Genomic DNA, 14,705 nt, shown 5'->3' on the forward strand with positions numbered 1-14,705 from the left:
GTATATGTGTGTATGCATACATTTATATATATGCGTTCACGTGTAAATCTTTCACGTGAGTTTGGTGAACTGAAATAACAATTCTTTAAATCATATAGGATATGAAAGATATCTACCATACACTGTGACTGTTGAAAGGCATGTAATAACATCAATACGTACGGTTTCATTTATCATACGGTAAATCATAAAGCACATTTCATAGANAAGGCTTTGCTCCCTCTGTCTGCACGCTTACAATACGAACAAAATATACATGGTGTCACAAAATAAGAGTGCATTTATAAAGCTTGTTTTGATTATAACTTTTTAACAAACAACGATCAACAGCCGTATCTTTTTGAGTGCTGTTCAGAGAAGTGTTCTGACAACATATGTCAAAGTCATTGACCTACAATGGTGCTCCGTTTTTGTAAATATTTACTTCATATATTAAAAGCAGTATAATTGTTTGTTAGAAATAGCGCAACTTTATATGTACCTAATCTGTTTGTATTAAAAGTTATCTCTGCGCTATAACTGCTTTGAACTTCATGTGCAGTTACTCGTGCTGTGTAAGATGCATATGGATGTAAATCTGAGAATGTAATTTCCGGTTTGATTGTAACGTGTTCAATAGGTGGTACTACTGGTGTAGGTAAATTTAAATCTACACAACCATAGTACAAAATAATCTAAAAAGAGGAAACATGAATACGATAAATAGCATTATTAATAGCTTCCTTATTTAAATAATGCAATTAAATCTTTAGTTTTATGTAAAAAAATCAGGAGAAATATTGTACAATTTTAAGAAAGTCGAAAAAATCGTTTCTATTACCTATACTCTCTACAATGTATGTTACGTTANCAATAAATTTGTAAAGGAGCAATTGTAAAAGAAAACATTAAATTCTACTATACCACACACTTCATCTCTTCTGTAATTTAGCGCTAAAAACAATGACACTTGGCCAAGAGCACTTCAATATCAAGCTACTTTGAGACCTTGATGAACTAAACTGATGAAATGTTCACGAAACGTAAGTACAAAATTGACACTACCGCGCGGTTCACACCCAATAGTTATTTTCAGACATTAATGCAACACACAGAGGCATCAAATATCAGAAAGATACTTTATCAGTATATTATAACTTGGAAAAATAAGAACAAGCAGCTTAAACGATATACACCCTACAACATCTTGAACAGAATTTCTATAATATAATTGACTGATACAATAAAAGGTATAGAAACAATATTGTATTATTTAATTATAATATAACAAAAATATAACGCGTCTACGAAACACTCGAAGTAATATCTAGAAAACAAAGATGATTACATATATGTCGATATTTGAACACATATAACTACAAGTTACATAAAGTTACCTTTAATGTTATTTTGTACAGCACTATGGTTAAGTGATCCGGAGAGTTCCATTTCAAAGTGACTTGTGTGCTCGAGTTTGCAACATATTGAATATCTAATACTTTTGTTGAAACTAATGATATTTATAAAATACAGATATTAGAAAAACATACTTATAATATATGAAATATATGTTTGTAAAAGTTGTTTAGTGTATTTTAGCAATCATAAAAACTTACCGCTTCGTAATGTACGAATTTGAGTAAGGAACAGGTAATTCCTATGTTTTATGATTGTATGAGCAAGTCGCGGATGAATTATAATTACGTTAAAAAGAGTATTTGATGGTAAATGTGACACTTCATGGGGAAAAGTGATAACTGTTGAGGTACTAATATTCTCGCCTGTATTTTCATTTTGGAGAGTTACATAATACCAATGTACTGGACATGAAAATACTTGCTAGTATACAAAAAAAATCAAATCTATAATAATTTGATACATGCAACATTTAATACATTCTCCATTGAATAGAAAATTACTGTTAGATAAATAGCAAAATATGTACGTACATTCGAAGTGTTTTGCCAATCAATAATTATACTGTTTTCTGTAGGCAGTATGTTAAAAGTTTGTACCGCTACATAACAGACCAAAAAAACATCCAATTAGTATGAAAGGGAATACATAATATACAAGAGAGTTAATAAAACTGTGTATTATGATAATATCTAATACTCAATAGTGTGATTACATATTTCTTTTTGTACTACATGTTTTTTTCTATATGCAGGTGATACAATTGGAAACAAAAATAATAATTTCATTGTTATCATATTAGTTATGTTATGTCCTGGACTTTACGATCTCTTTCTGGTTGCAACAAGACATAAAGTAGCTTTAAGATTTGCGCTTTAGAAGTAATTTTAAGCAGCAATCTTTGAGCAGAGAATAGAGGACCCATTGATTTCAGAAAAACACACCGGTATCGCAAATTTTATAAACAAGTCTGACTGAAGAAATTGAAACTAATCATATCGACTTTCAAAAAGATTCCGATTAATTAATCAACAATCCGCCGAAATGTTGTGTTCGCAAATAAATCGCGAATATAAACTTAGATAATTTAAACAGTCCGCTAATCTCGGAACGGAATGATATGGGCATCGAAATAAACAGAATATTGCACGTATGTACATATAATAAAGTTTAAACATTAAATGAGTCAGAAAAATCGACTGTCAGTCCTTTTGCCTAATCGGATTAGCAAATGAGAGATCTAACTTTTAATTGGTGAAGAGTAGAAAAGTAAAAGTCTAATAACGAGAGGCAAAAATCGGGAGGGTTAACGCCACGAGCTCATCATATATAAGGTGCTAGAACATCGGAGCGAATTCATTAATTCTTTACCAGATTCCCACCATTCATTACCAGATTACCAGAAGTACCGTTACTATCATTATCGCGATACAAAAGTTCAGCTCTAGTTGTTTTACTGGCGCGGTCAAAGATTAACTCATCAATTCGTCAGTTCATTCTGTCAGTTTAATTTAAAATCAGGTTGGTAGTACGAAAAGATACGCGCTCCTTTTGTTCCGTCCGGAATGCTGCGAGAATTCGATCCTCTCGACTGTTGCGGTTCTGAATTTGACATCGGTTTCGCCGCCGCGAACGCGAGTGAGCGTCGTGACTTGTGATCGCTCCCGTCAGAAAAGACAAGCAACTCATCTCAGCTGAGGTTAACCGACTGACTCCTGACTCTTGGCCGAAGCGCATTGATCTCTCATTTCGAGATTCTATTGCGGACAACAAGTAGTGAGTGCTAACTAATATAGAAAATTCGCAAAGAAATTTAGAGATTTCCACGCGCACATTTAAATTTTTCTTTTAATAAACGGTTAATATTTGGAAGAAAGAGATTAAAGTTAGTAGTTTATTAATAACTGCAGTTTTTCTCTTTAGCTTTCCTCTTGCCGGATTATCGCGGTGTCAAACCGCTCCAAACTGCTGCCGGTTTTCCTTGTCATCGGATTAGCGCTTCGCGACGTTCAGTCGTTCCGAACCGTTACCGATTTTTCCAATCACCACTGTCAAACCTTATGCAGTAGCAATCTACATGTGATTGACATACCGCTCTTAAAATCAACCGTGATTCTAATAAACGTGTGCAATTACAAATACCAATAACTTTCATTGAAGTGGACCCGAAAATTTAAATCACGGGACGCTACCTTGAAACGACGCGATATCAGAAATCGAACTTTGCGGCGGAAAGCCGCTGCTTGTCGAGCGAGCGAACCGAAACGGACCAACTCTCTTCTATCCGACGATAGTTTATGTAGCAACGGTGCTTATTTAAATAGAAAATAAAATATTAAAAACACCAATAATAATATTAATAATGAACATACGGAAATAAGAAACAGTGATTATGTACATTCACGCGCATACACATACTCACATTATCCGTATTTGCGTAAGACTATTTTGATACAATTTAAATATTCTTTTGTTAAATAAAAATGATTTATACGCTTGCAAAATAAAGAAACGGTTTCATTTAATTAAACTTTGGATCTTTATCCTAAACATTTATTCCTGTAATCTCATTACGCGATCACCAGGTCCCAGGTAATTTAGACTTACGTCTAAGACCTAAAAAAGGACCGACGAGTGAAAAGACGTTAGACGAGTAATATCGGCACACCCGTTAACTTGAAAGTCTACGTCGTTAAAAACAGTCTCGCTCGATCCGCATGCTTGAATTTTCTTATTAGGTTAGTGTGTCGGGATATAGTACACAAAAGTGTCGTGTCTCAGTTGCGTTTCTCCGCAAGGGCTCGTCCGTAACCAAAAGTCAGAACGTAACAGTTACTATACGCATATTTATAAGGAAATATAAAAATATACATATAAAACTTTGTGTGGCAGATCTTTCAAGTGTGCACAGAACTAAAACCTACAGCATTTGATAAAATTTAAACCGTATATATTTATTTCTAAGTTTTCGTTGAAATTGAGGCTGATTAATAAACGGAATCAATGAAATACTATTTAACACATAATATATTGCCACTATTTTAGTACCATGACACAGTCTTATTTTATGCACACCGTAGAAAAATATAAATCTCTAGAAAAAACATAACGCGACTGAAAAAGAAGAATAGCATAGGTATTAAGAGTACAAATTAGTTTGGTCCGTTTTTTTTGTGTTCAAAAATGCATTTATTTTAAAACAAAATGAATGAACAGATTAATTAAAGTATTGTCCATCGCTGGCTACTACTGTTTTCCATCTTTCAAGCAATTTTCGAAGTCTATCTCGAAAAAATTATTCGTCTTTGGAGGCGACCCAAGTTTGGAGTCAATTTTCGATTTTTGCGAAAGAAGTGAACTTGCCAAATCGTGCCGCATCTTTCGGGACAACAAGTAATCAGAAGGAGCAATGTCCGTAGAATACGTCGTGTGCAGTAAAACATACCATTTGAGCGTTTTTAAATATTTTTTTTACGATTTTTGCGACATGAGGCCAAGCGTTGTCATGAAGAAGAATAACTTTATCATGTCTTTGCTCGTATTCCGGCCGTTTTTTTCACAATGCACGGCTCAAACAAATCAATTGTAGCCGATATAGATCGTTTGTAATGGAATCGCCAGGTTTCAGCAGCTCGTAGTAAACGACACTCTTTTGGTCTCATCAGATACAAAGCATGATCTTCGAACCATAAATGTTCGGCTTTGGTGTTGATGTTGAGGTCGATGGCAACGATTGACCAGACTTAGCGTAGTATTTTTTCTTCTTGGAGTTGTCTTTGAATATCCACTTCTTATCTCCAGTCACAATCCGATGCAAAGAACCTTTTCTTTGTTGTCTTTCAGCAACTTGCAAGTAAAAAATTGCCTTTCAACGTCTCTCGGTTTCAGTTAATAAGGCACCCCATTTCCTTGTTTTTGAATCATTTCATGGCTCTCAATCGTACAAAAAAAGCTTGTTGAGTTACTCCCAATGATTCTGCAAGCTCCTCTTGCGTTTGACTCTGATCTTTTTCGAGTAATGCCTCCAAGTCTTTGTCTTCGAATTTTTTTGGCTGTCTAGAGCGAGGCTTGGTTCAACGTTGAAATCTCCATCTTTAAAACGTCGAAACCATCTCCTACATGATTTATTAATTGGAGCAGTATCACCAGAAACTTCGACAAGCATTCGATGGGCGTCAGTTGCACTTTTCTTTCAACTAAAGCAGAAAATTAAAACCTCCCGCAAATGTTGCGTGGTTAACACAAAATTCGATGTTTCAAACACAGTAAAAATAAAGGTTTTTCTATAAAAGTCAAACCGATATAAGCTGAATATCAGTAGCAGATGTCTAATCTCTCTAAAACCGTCAAAATCAACTGTCACTATAAACCATTCACAACAGCCATCTTTTGGAAACGGATCGAACTAATTTGTACTCCCAATAGATTAGCTAGATGGCTCAATAGTAGGAAAAATAAATTAGACTCGTAGTGCTGCCATCTATAATAACTGAACATAATTACAAAACTAAGTGATTAAAGAAACAATACTCCACCATCCGGCTCCTTATTTTTTTCACTTCGTAGAACTCATTATCTTCTTTATATGTTTAAACAAAGTCGAAGCCCCTAATGGCTTTGTTAGACAATCTGCTGTCATACTGTCATTGGGTACATGGTTCAAAATAATATTTTCCTTTTTTACAGTCTCACAAATGTAGTGACATCTTCGGTTCAGTTTTGATTTTGTTTTGAAATTACTATCGTTTGCCAGTTTACCAGCGTTCAAATTATCACAATTTCTCTTGATGTTTTTTCCGAAGATTTAATTTCATGTATCAATCTAAAACTCCACACTATTTCTTTTAGTCCTTTCAATATAGCCTCCAATTCGCTTACTGTTGATGACAATGCAACCATGGATTGTTTTCTGCTTCTCTACTGTATTAAGTTTCCGTTTACATATAATAATAGTCTGGTAAAAGATTTTGCATTTTCTGTTCAATCCCATGATGCATCTGACTCACAGTCTATTCTTACTGCTGAGTTCCCCCTTTTAAACTTCAGGCGATGATCAAAAGTTTCTTTTAAGTACCATAAAATTCTTTTTAACGCCGCCATGTGCATTTCTCTTAGATTATTGAAGTATGATAACTCAGCGCAAATGACAGATCTAGTCGTGTATGTGTACACTTAAGTACATGAGTTTTCCTATTAACTCTTGATACGCTTCAATATCAGCTTTCTTACTTTCTTCATAATTTTCAGACTTTGTTTCTGTATTTATTGGCATCTTTACAGCATCATTCTCTCATCTCCATACAATTGAAGTAAGTTTTCAATATATTTTTTTGATGTACGAATAGTTTTCTTTTTTTGTGATCCATTTGCATTTCTAGCACAACTTTTGCTTCATCAAAATCTTTAATGTTTATGTATTCTCTTATCTCGTCACTGTAGCTCTTCTCAAATTTATCATAGTTTGACACTGTTGACATATTATCCACATGTATTTTGCAGTACAAGAATCTATTTTTCTCTCTTTTAAAATAAACATTGGTTTGCCTTAAACTGATTTAATCCACATCTTATTAAAACATTGGTAAGAAATTCATGCCAACACTTTTCAGCTTGTTTTAGCTCATATATACTCTTCTTTACTTTACACACTTGTTCCTTACTGACTTGTATTTCATCTGGTAATTCCATAAATATCTTTTCTTTTAATTTTTTATGCAGAAACGCTGTTTTTACGTTATAGAGTTTTATCATCTTGTTTTTTTCGCACTCGTGCTAAATAACAGTCTTATCGTTTTTGTTCTTACTACTGAAGCAAACGTTTCTCCGTAATCTACTCCTGGACGTTACATCTTAATGCAACTAGTTGAGCTTTTTACCGTCGTTGTCCTATAATCGGATCTTCTTTTATTTCAAATACTCATTTGCATTTGATGACTCTCTCATTTTTTGGTCGAAGCACAATGTTCCATACTTCATGTTTTTTCATTGACGTCAATTTTTCACAGATTGCTTGTTTTCACTGAATCCAATCGTTTGATTTTTCTGCCTCACGTATTATTATTCGAGATGTCTTCATCTATACTTGTCATTGCAGACTGCTGATTTTTAATTCTCTCAAATTTTCTAACATTTTCTTGTTTTCTTTTTCTTTCTTCCTCTTTATGCCTTAAATTTTTTCGCATTTCTATCACATTTTTTGTAGTTCCTTTTGATATTCCTTTGGTATTTCTTTTTTATTTCTATTGGTTGCACTTATATTTCATTTACATCTTCATCTTCTCTAATTCACTCTTCATTTTCTTTATTTGTACTATCTTCATTTCTGTCTTCTATCTCATGCCTCTTATGAAATTCTACCATTTCTGCATCTTCATATTCACTATTTTATGATTCTGTTCTTTTATCTTTTTCATATTCACAAATATCATTTTGTTCTTCTATCTTTTCATTATTCTCTGAATCCATTTCTATTGCTCTAATTATAAATTTTTTATTTACTATACGTTTTTGTTTTTTATCTCCATTCAACGGTTCACATCCATTTATGCTCTTATCAAACGTAACATCACAATCCGTTTTTATTTTTCCTGTTTCTGGAATTTAAACTCTGTAAGTATTATTTGCTGCATATTATATACTACGAATTTTCTTGATAACCGTAGATTCAAACGTTTTTCTTCGCTCTTCTTTATTCAGTCAGATATGCAGCCAAATCTTTTCATATGCTTAAAATTTGGTTTTCTTCCATTCCACATAGAGTGAAAACTTTGTGTTTGAAATTCTCCATCTCATGTGGAGTCTTCCCATGCACGGTTGATTTGCTCTTGTTTTTAATATTATATGTACTGCCATATACGTTGCTTTACCTCAAAAATCAAGTGGCAATTTTGAATCCGCCATTATTGCTCTGGTCATTTCTATTACAAATCTGTTTGCTCTTCTACCATTCCATTACACTGTGGAGTCCTAGCATGGCTAAATTCATGTTTTATTCTTTTTCCTATTTGCCACTCTCCTAATTTTTTCCTGGTAAATTCTCCTCCATCAGATCTTATTATTTTCAACTTTAGTCCGGATTGGTTTTCCTTCTAAACAATTAATTTTTTTAAACTTTTCAGCTGCTTCTCTTTTTTCTTCCAATAGTTCGATAAATATCACTCTGGAATAATCATCTAAAATAGTGAAAATACAAATTTTACCACCGTGTGATGAAGGGTCGGACCAATCAAATCAATGTGCCATAGCTCTATAATAGTACTCGTTTTTCTACTTGTCAATCTAGAGTGTGTTTTTCTACACATTTTTCCTTTTAGGCACGCCTTCGCAGTGCCTCTGCTCTCTGTATTCACTCATTCCTACCATGAGATCCTTTTTCTTCATCTCTTCAATAAGTTTCTTATTCGTATGTCCAAACCTTTTGTGCTAAACATTGATATCATTCACTGTTGCTGCTGTCTCACTTTCCACTACTGACGATCTCACATAGTACGCATTTTCTTGTCTTAGAGCTTTCATTTTTATTTCGTCTCCGTTCTTGTAGACAATGGTTTCATGTTTATCAAATTTCACATTATATCCATACTCCGTTATTTTTGCTACAGATAAGAGATTCATGTTAATATCTGGTACACACAATACGTTTTTGAGTAGTATTCTATCGTCATTTGAATGTTGTATCATTATTATCTCTCCTCGCCCATTAGATATTAATTTCTTTCCATTCCTGTCAGCTAATGAAATATCCCTTTTATCTTCTACTATGTTTTCAAACATAACTTCGGTACTCGCCATGTGACTCGTCGCGCCTGAATCTAATAACTCTACATATAGTCTTTATGCACCTTCTTTTTATTTTCCTTTTCACTGTACGTTTTTCTCACTTGTGCTCTATCTCTTACTGATAATACTGCCTCGTCTGTAGTTTTCAATGTAACCTTTGTCCGTCCATAATCTTGTCCTGATCCTCTTCTTCTTGATATACCTCTGTAACCTCTTCCTCCCGATATGTTTCTCTTTGGTTCCGTACAATTTGCCGCAATATAGTTTAATCCTTGACAGTTCAAACATTTTTGCCTATTTTTACATTCGCTCGAAGTGTGTTTTTTTATTCCGCAATTGTAGCACACAATATCATCTTTCGATTTCTCTCTTGCTTTTCTAACATATTTTTCTCTTAATGTTTTATCTTCTTTTCGTTTGTCTCTTCTTAATTCCTCTTGTTTTAGTGCGTAGCGTATATCATTAAGTGTTATTTCCTTTTGAGTTTCCAATGCTCCTACATTTTGATCAAACTCGTGCCTTAATTTTCTAATAACATACATTCTCAATTCATATAATTTTCACACTCTTTTATCATTATCAAGTTGCACACTGATTTTGCAATGCTTCAGCTCTGTTCACATACGCGTCTATGATCTCGTCCTTTTCATTCGTTGATTCGACAATTCACATAGCGATCTTGTCTTTAAGTCCTTTGATTCCGCTGCCATATTATTCTTAATCAAACTTCACAATTTATCCGCGGTTTTTTCATGACTGTATTTTAGCAATTGCGCTGTACTCATAGTATTAATAATTACCGTACGTGCTGCGTAATTATCATCGTCTCACTCATTCCACAGTTTAAATTTCACATCATAGTCATTCACGCCTTCTTCCGGGCTTTTGTGCTTCATATTTAACACTTTTTTTCAAAGCTTCTTAGCTCTTAAGATTCTTTCAATTTTTTCACTCCTAAGGAAGTAAATTGTGTCATCAAGTTGTTCCACGTTCGTGAGATTCCAACTCAACAATCTCAAAAAAGGTACACTTTCGAACCACGCTCTGCTACCAAGTGTGGGATTGAAGCTGGGTAATAAACGCAATTGATGAAATACTATTTAACACATAATATATTCTCAATATTTTAGTATTATGACACAGTCTTCTTTTATGCACACTGTAGAAAAATATAAATCTTCAAAAAAACGCGACTGAAAAAGAACATAGCATAGATAAAGTAGCTAGATGATTCAATAATAAAAAAAAATAAACAATTAGTATTAAACTGAGAATCATCTCGGGCTCTTGAGTTTTTTAAACTTAGTCGATGAAATATAATTGGTCGTGTAAATCCATTTGCTAGATGTTATGCGGAAAATATGTCTATATATACAAGGTGGGGCATTTAAATTGAGACAACCGAATATTTCAAAAACAAAGTATTTTATGAAAAAATGTTTCAGACAAAAGTTGTTAAATTTTGAGGGAGAAAGAGTACTGCATTAATGTTTTTTAAGTTTGTGAACGTTTTCAAGGTCATTTGAAGGTGAACTCTATTTTTTTAAATAGAAACCTAAAGTTTTCTCCACAGATCCTCAATTCTCGTCAAAAAGTGAGTAACTTTTGTCTGAAACGTTTTTTACTGTGATACATATTTTTTGAAATATGTGGCAAAATGTCCATTGATCATTGCGACGAAATAACGATTACTCTACCTCATCATTCCAGCGAACGGTTGAATGTAAATAATCACGAAAATGTAAATAAAGCCTGTAAAAACACAGATTAAGTCTTTGACTTATCGCAAATTGTGTAGTCATAGTTAGAAATATATGTAGTCATAGCAAGAGATATCATTTGCATGTTTTTGATGTGGACATTAGCAGTCTCAGGCATATCCCTGAGATATTATTTGAACATCATTACTCGTTCGAAAATGTCTCAACAAGATATCTTTTGCACATTCAAAGTCTCTGTGAGACATCTTCAAGACATCTTAAATACATCATTGTGCCGTCTGGGAAACGAGGCGCGGGAAACGGCATGATTTGCAGCAGTCAATCACACTGCAACCGTAATGGAAAATCACCTTTACTCTACAGCAGTGGTGGGATCCCCTCTAAAAGGAAAATAAGTGAAGTGCTCATGTTTCATGGGTAGAAAAATAAATGAAGTTTTAGTATACACACGCATATACACACGTATATACACACGTATGTATATATATTGTTACGCGACGGACACCGAGTGCGTGAGCCGCGTGAACGGCGTGCGCTCGGCGCGATTGTTCGTTGCCGGGCGACAGAGTTATTGTTGTGGAGAGACGAATCGCGGACGCGAAGCTGTCACGACGCGTTACAGACGATCCTATAATTCTTGTAATAATTCGTAGCTTAATAAAGTGTTGTTAAGAAAACTCACGTCTTCTCATTTCCGCGGTCGTGTGCGCGAATCGCGGAGATCGGCGACGAGACAGAACCGCTGCCGCGAGCGTAACAATATATATTCCAGCCAACGACTTTACACGACCAATTATATTCATCGACTAAGTTTAAAAAAATAAATTAAACTCGTAGTGCTCCCATCTATAAGAACTGAACATAACCACAAAATTAAGTGATAGAAAACAATATACGAATGCGGGATGTGATTAGAAGATAAGAATGTAAGTAGATAGGTAGATACAAAAAAGATAAGCATGATATAAGTATACAGCAATTTGGATGCATATTTGATTATAAAGTATCAAGAAAGCAGTATATTTTGTAAACTTTTTATGTGTTCTCTTTGCATAGTGCCAGAAATAATGCTGTGGACGTTCTTTGCGAGAAGTATAGATACAGGCGCAAAAAAAAGTAAAAATCTCTATTTACGTTCACAATCAGTTTCCACACTTTGCCATTTGCTTTCAATTATTTCATTCTCTGCAAGTAGCATACATTTGACTGAATAAACAGAACCAGGATTTAACTTGTTGAAGTATCCGATCAAATATGTCATATTTTGAAACAGTCTATTCCACGATTGCGTAAAGATGTAATCATTTTCTCCCTGTAGAAAATATAATAGAAAAGTTTATTACACTTTTTTTTCCAAATACGTCAAACTATGACTTGAGTAATAGATTAGAAAGACAATTTTTGGTACTGATAACTTATCATCAAAGATACACATTTTTAAATTTTTTTTTCAATTCTAGTATAAAACAAAAGTAGTGTTACCGTAATAGCACACGAATAAGTTATTCGTATTTTTTCATATTCCTCTTTCCACACTATAGGATGTTTAATTCGGATGCTTGTTGAAGTGATAGAGACAATTTCAGGTTCTGTGAGCTTATCTAAGCCTTAAAATTCAACATAACATCATTTGTCTAACAGCTATTATAAGAATGACAGAAGTGTCTGACACTTATAATCATAGTAGTGTATCGTAAATCAGAAAAACTTCTACCATACCTATATGACACAATGGTGGCAAGTAAAATATTTTCAAGTTATTAACACATCCGTTAATACATTCTCCAGTTACTTTGTTACATCCAAAAGATTTGCATAAACCGCACTTGTTTGCACAATTATACCCATACCAATTGTCGTCACATGCTGCAATTATATTTATAATAATATAAAGAGTAATAATATATATGTAATATAATAATATAAATATTAATAATATAAAAGTAATAAATATAGCTCAGTAAAATAAATAAATAAGAAAGTAAATTTTCCGATGAGCCTTAAGTTCAGGGTGGTGGTGGAATAAAAAACAATGATTTATATGTGGTATATTGGATGTTTCGATCAGTATATTTGTGATCATCTTCAGCAACAAAATTGAAAAGTTCAAATCTGCAGCCGCTAAAGTAAGTCAATTTTTTTTTGTTTTTTGTTTGATTGCGATATAAGACAGTCATGTTTGTTCCCATTTCTTTGAGTGCGGTCAAAGTCTCACTGCACCTGTTTTGAAGCATCTTTTTATCTTTAATCTACATTTAACAAATAATAAAGATAAAACAATGCTTTGAAACATTTGCAGTGAAATTTTGACCGCATTTTTTGTGTGTCGGCGATAGCAGTCTGACTTTATCTGTTTTTAATCCTGCAATTAAGAATTCTCAAGATATTGACATCTTACTGTTTAGTACGAGTGTCATTGTTATTGATATATTTATTCTCGCTGTTGTTTGTTGACTCACTTTAGCGGCTGCAGATTTGAACTCGTCAATTTATTTATACACCACATAAATCATTGTTTTTTATTCCATCACCTAGACTTAAGGCTCATCGGGTTTACTTTCTTATTTATTAATAATATACATTTCTAACATATATATTACTATGACAAGATACAGGGTATCTGACAACGAACTATAAAGCCGACAAGTGTAGATAGATCGGGTCATTCTGAACAGAAAAGTGTGAAAAAATCAAGCGCCGCGTTTAAGAAAAAGGCACTACGAGATGAAGGGTGTGAGTTGGCGCGGAAGAGGGCGCAGCAACGGCCGGTAGGAGACACGAATCTCGTGCTGCGCGCGCCGCGACGCGAGGGCGGTTGAAGAGTAGGGGAAAAACTTGGCAAGCTTGGTAAGCTTGGCAAACCCAACGCCGCGTCGCTGAGCATACGCTGTACATCCGACATGTCGTATTCTACCGTCCGTACCGCTTGGCCGAGTCGGAATAGCGGATATTACGGGAGATCGTTGACAAACTGCTGGCAAACAAAATAATCCGGGAATCAAGTTCATCATATGCAAGCCCGGTAAAGAAAAAGACAAACGAGTATTGCATGTGTGTTGACTCCTTAAGGCGAATGCAATCACGATCAAAGACAAATACCTCATGCCGCGAATTGAAGATCAAATAGATGAACTAGACGGTAACCGCTATTTCACGTTATTAGAGTTAGCATTGGGATGTTACCAAGTATTGGTAGCTGATGATTCGATCGAAAAGACGGCGTTCGTGACACCGGAAGGTCCTTATGAGTTCTTACGCATGCCTTTCGGTCTGACCAACGCGCTCATCGTATTTCAACGGCTGATGGATAGAGTAGTGGAAGATCTAAATAACTCGGTAGCTTTTCCTTATCTAGATGATATTATCATACCGTCTAGAACAATATATTAGGTACACAACTTTGCTTCCGCCGTTTTTCTATAGATGCCATTAACGACAAGTAGACGTCGAGTACATACATTACAGATGACTTGCAATACTCTTTAGTATCTTGTGAACATAACCTGATAGCATCAGTAGTTGATTTGTGTTTACATCATATAGTTATTCTCGAATAAAAATGTCAACTTATGAGCCGAATTCTCGTCATTTGCGGAAGGTGTTAATTTTTTTTTTTAATATTAAAAAATCTGCGGCTGAGGCTCACCGAATGCTCTCAGACGCTTATGGTGAGGCTGCTATGAGTGAAAGAACATGTCGTGAGTGGTTTCAATGCTTCAAGAGCGGTGATTTTTACGTAGAAAACCGGCATAGTAGTGGAAGATCAAAAGTTTTTGAAGATGAAGAATTAGAGCATTTGCTCAATGAAGA

The 14,705-nt window shown here is 34.4% G+C and overlaps 1 protein-coding gene across 1 annotated transcript; it reads right to left on the reverse strand.

Moving 5' to 3' along the window:
- Positions 1 to 10,085: 10,085 nt before the first annotated feature.
- LOC109862587 lies at positions 10,086 to 13,797 on the reverse strand. The gene is made up of 5 exons (XM_020442661.1): positions 13,758 to 13,797; positions 12,615 to 12,761; positions 12,378 to 12,502; positions 12,030 to 12,207; positions 10,086 to 10,270 (listed from the first exon to the last, which is right to left on the reverse strand). The coding sequence occupies exons 1-5, from the start codon at positions 13,795 to 13,797 to the stop codon at positions 10,086 to 10,088; spliced, it is 675 nt and encodes a 224-aa protein (XP_020298250.1).
- Between the last annotated feature and the right edge of the window lie 908 nt (positions 13,798 to 14,705).

Source organism: Pseudomyrmex gracilis, unplaced genomic scaffold (genome assembly GCF_002006095.1).
Source record: "Pseudomyrmex gracilis isolate BER0280 unplaced genomic scaffold, ASM200609v1 scaffold_2025, whole genome shotgun sequence".
Taxonomy (NCBI): Eukaryota; Metazoa; Arthropoda; class Insecta; order Hymenoptera; family Formicidae; genus Pseudomyrmex; species Pseudomyrmex gracilis.

Coding starts and splice junctions, on each gene's coding strand:
- LOC109862587 (XM_020442661.1), bottom strand. CDS start 13,797: ATGTCGGATGTACAGCGTATGCTCAGCGACGCGGCGTTGG. Junction 12,762..13,757: donor GCTCAGCGACGCGGCGTTGG/GTTTGCCAAGCT, acceptor ATATAATTGCAG/CATGTGACGACAATTGGTAT. Junction 10,271..12,029: donor TGTGGAAACTGATTGTGAAC/GTAAATAGAGAT, acceptor TGTGTTAAATAG/TATTTCATCAATTGCGTTTA.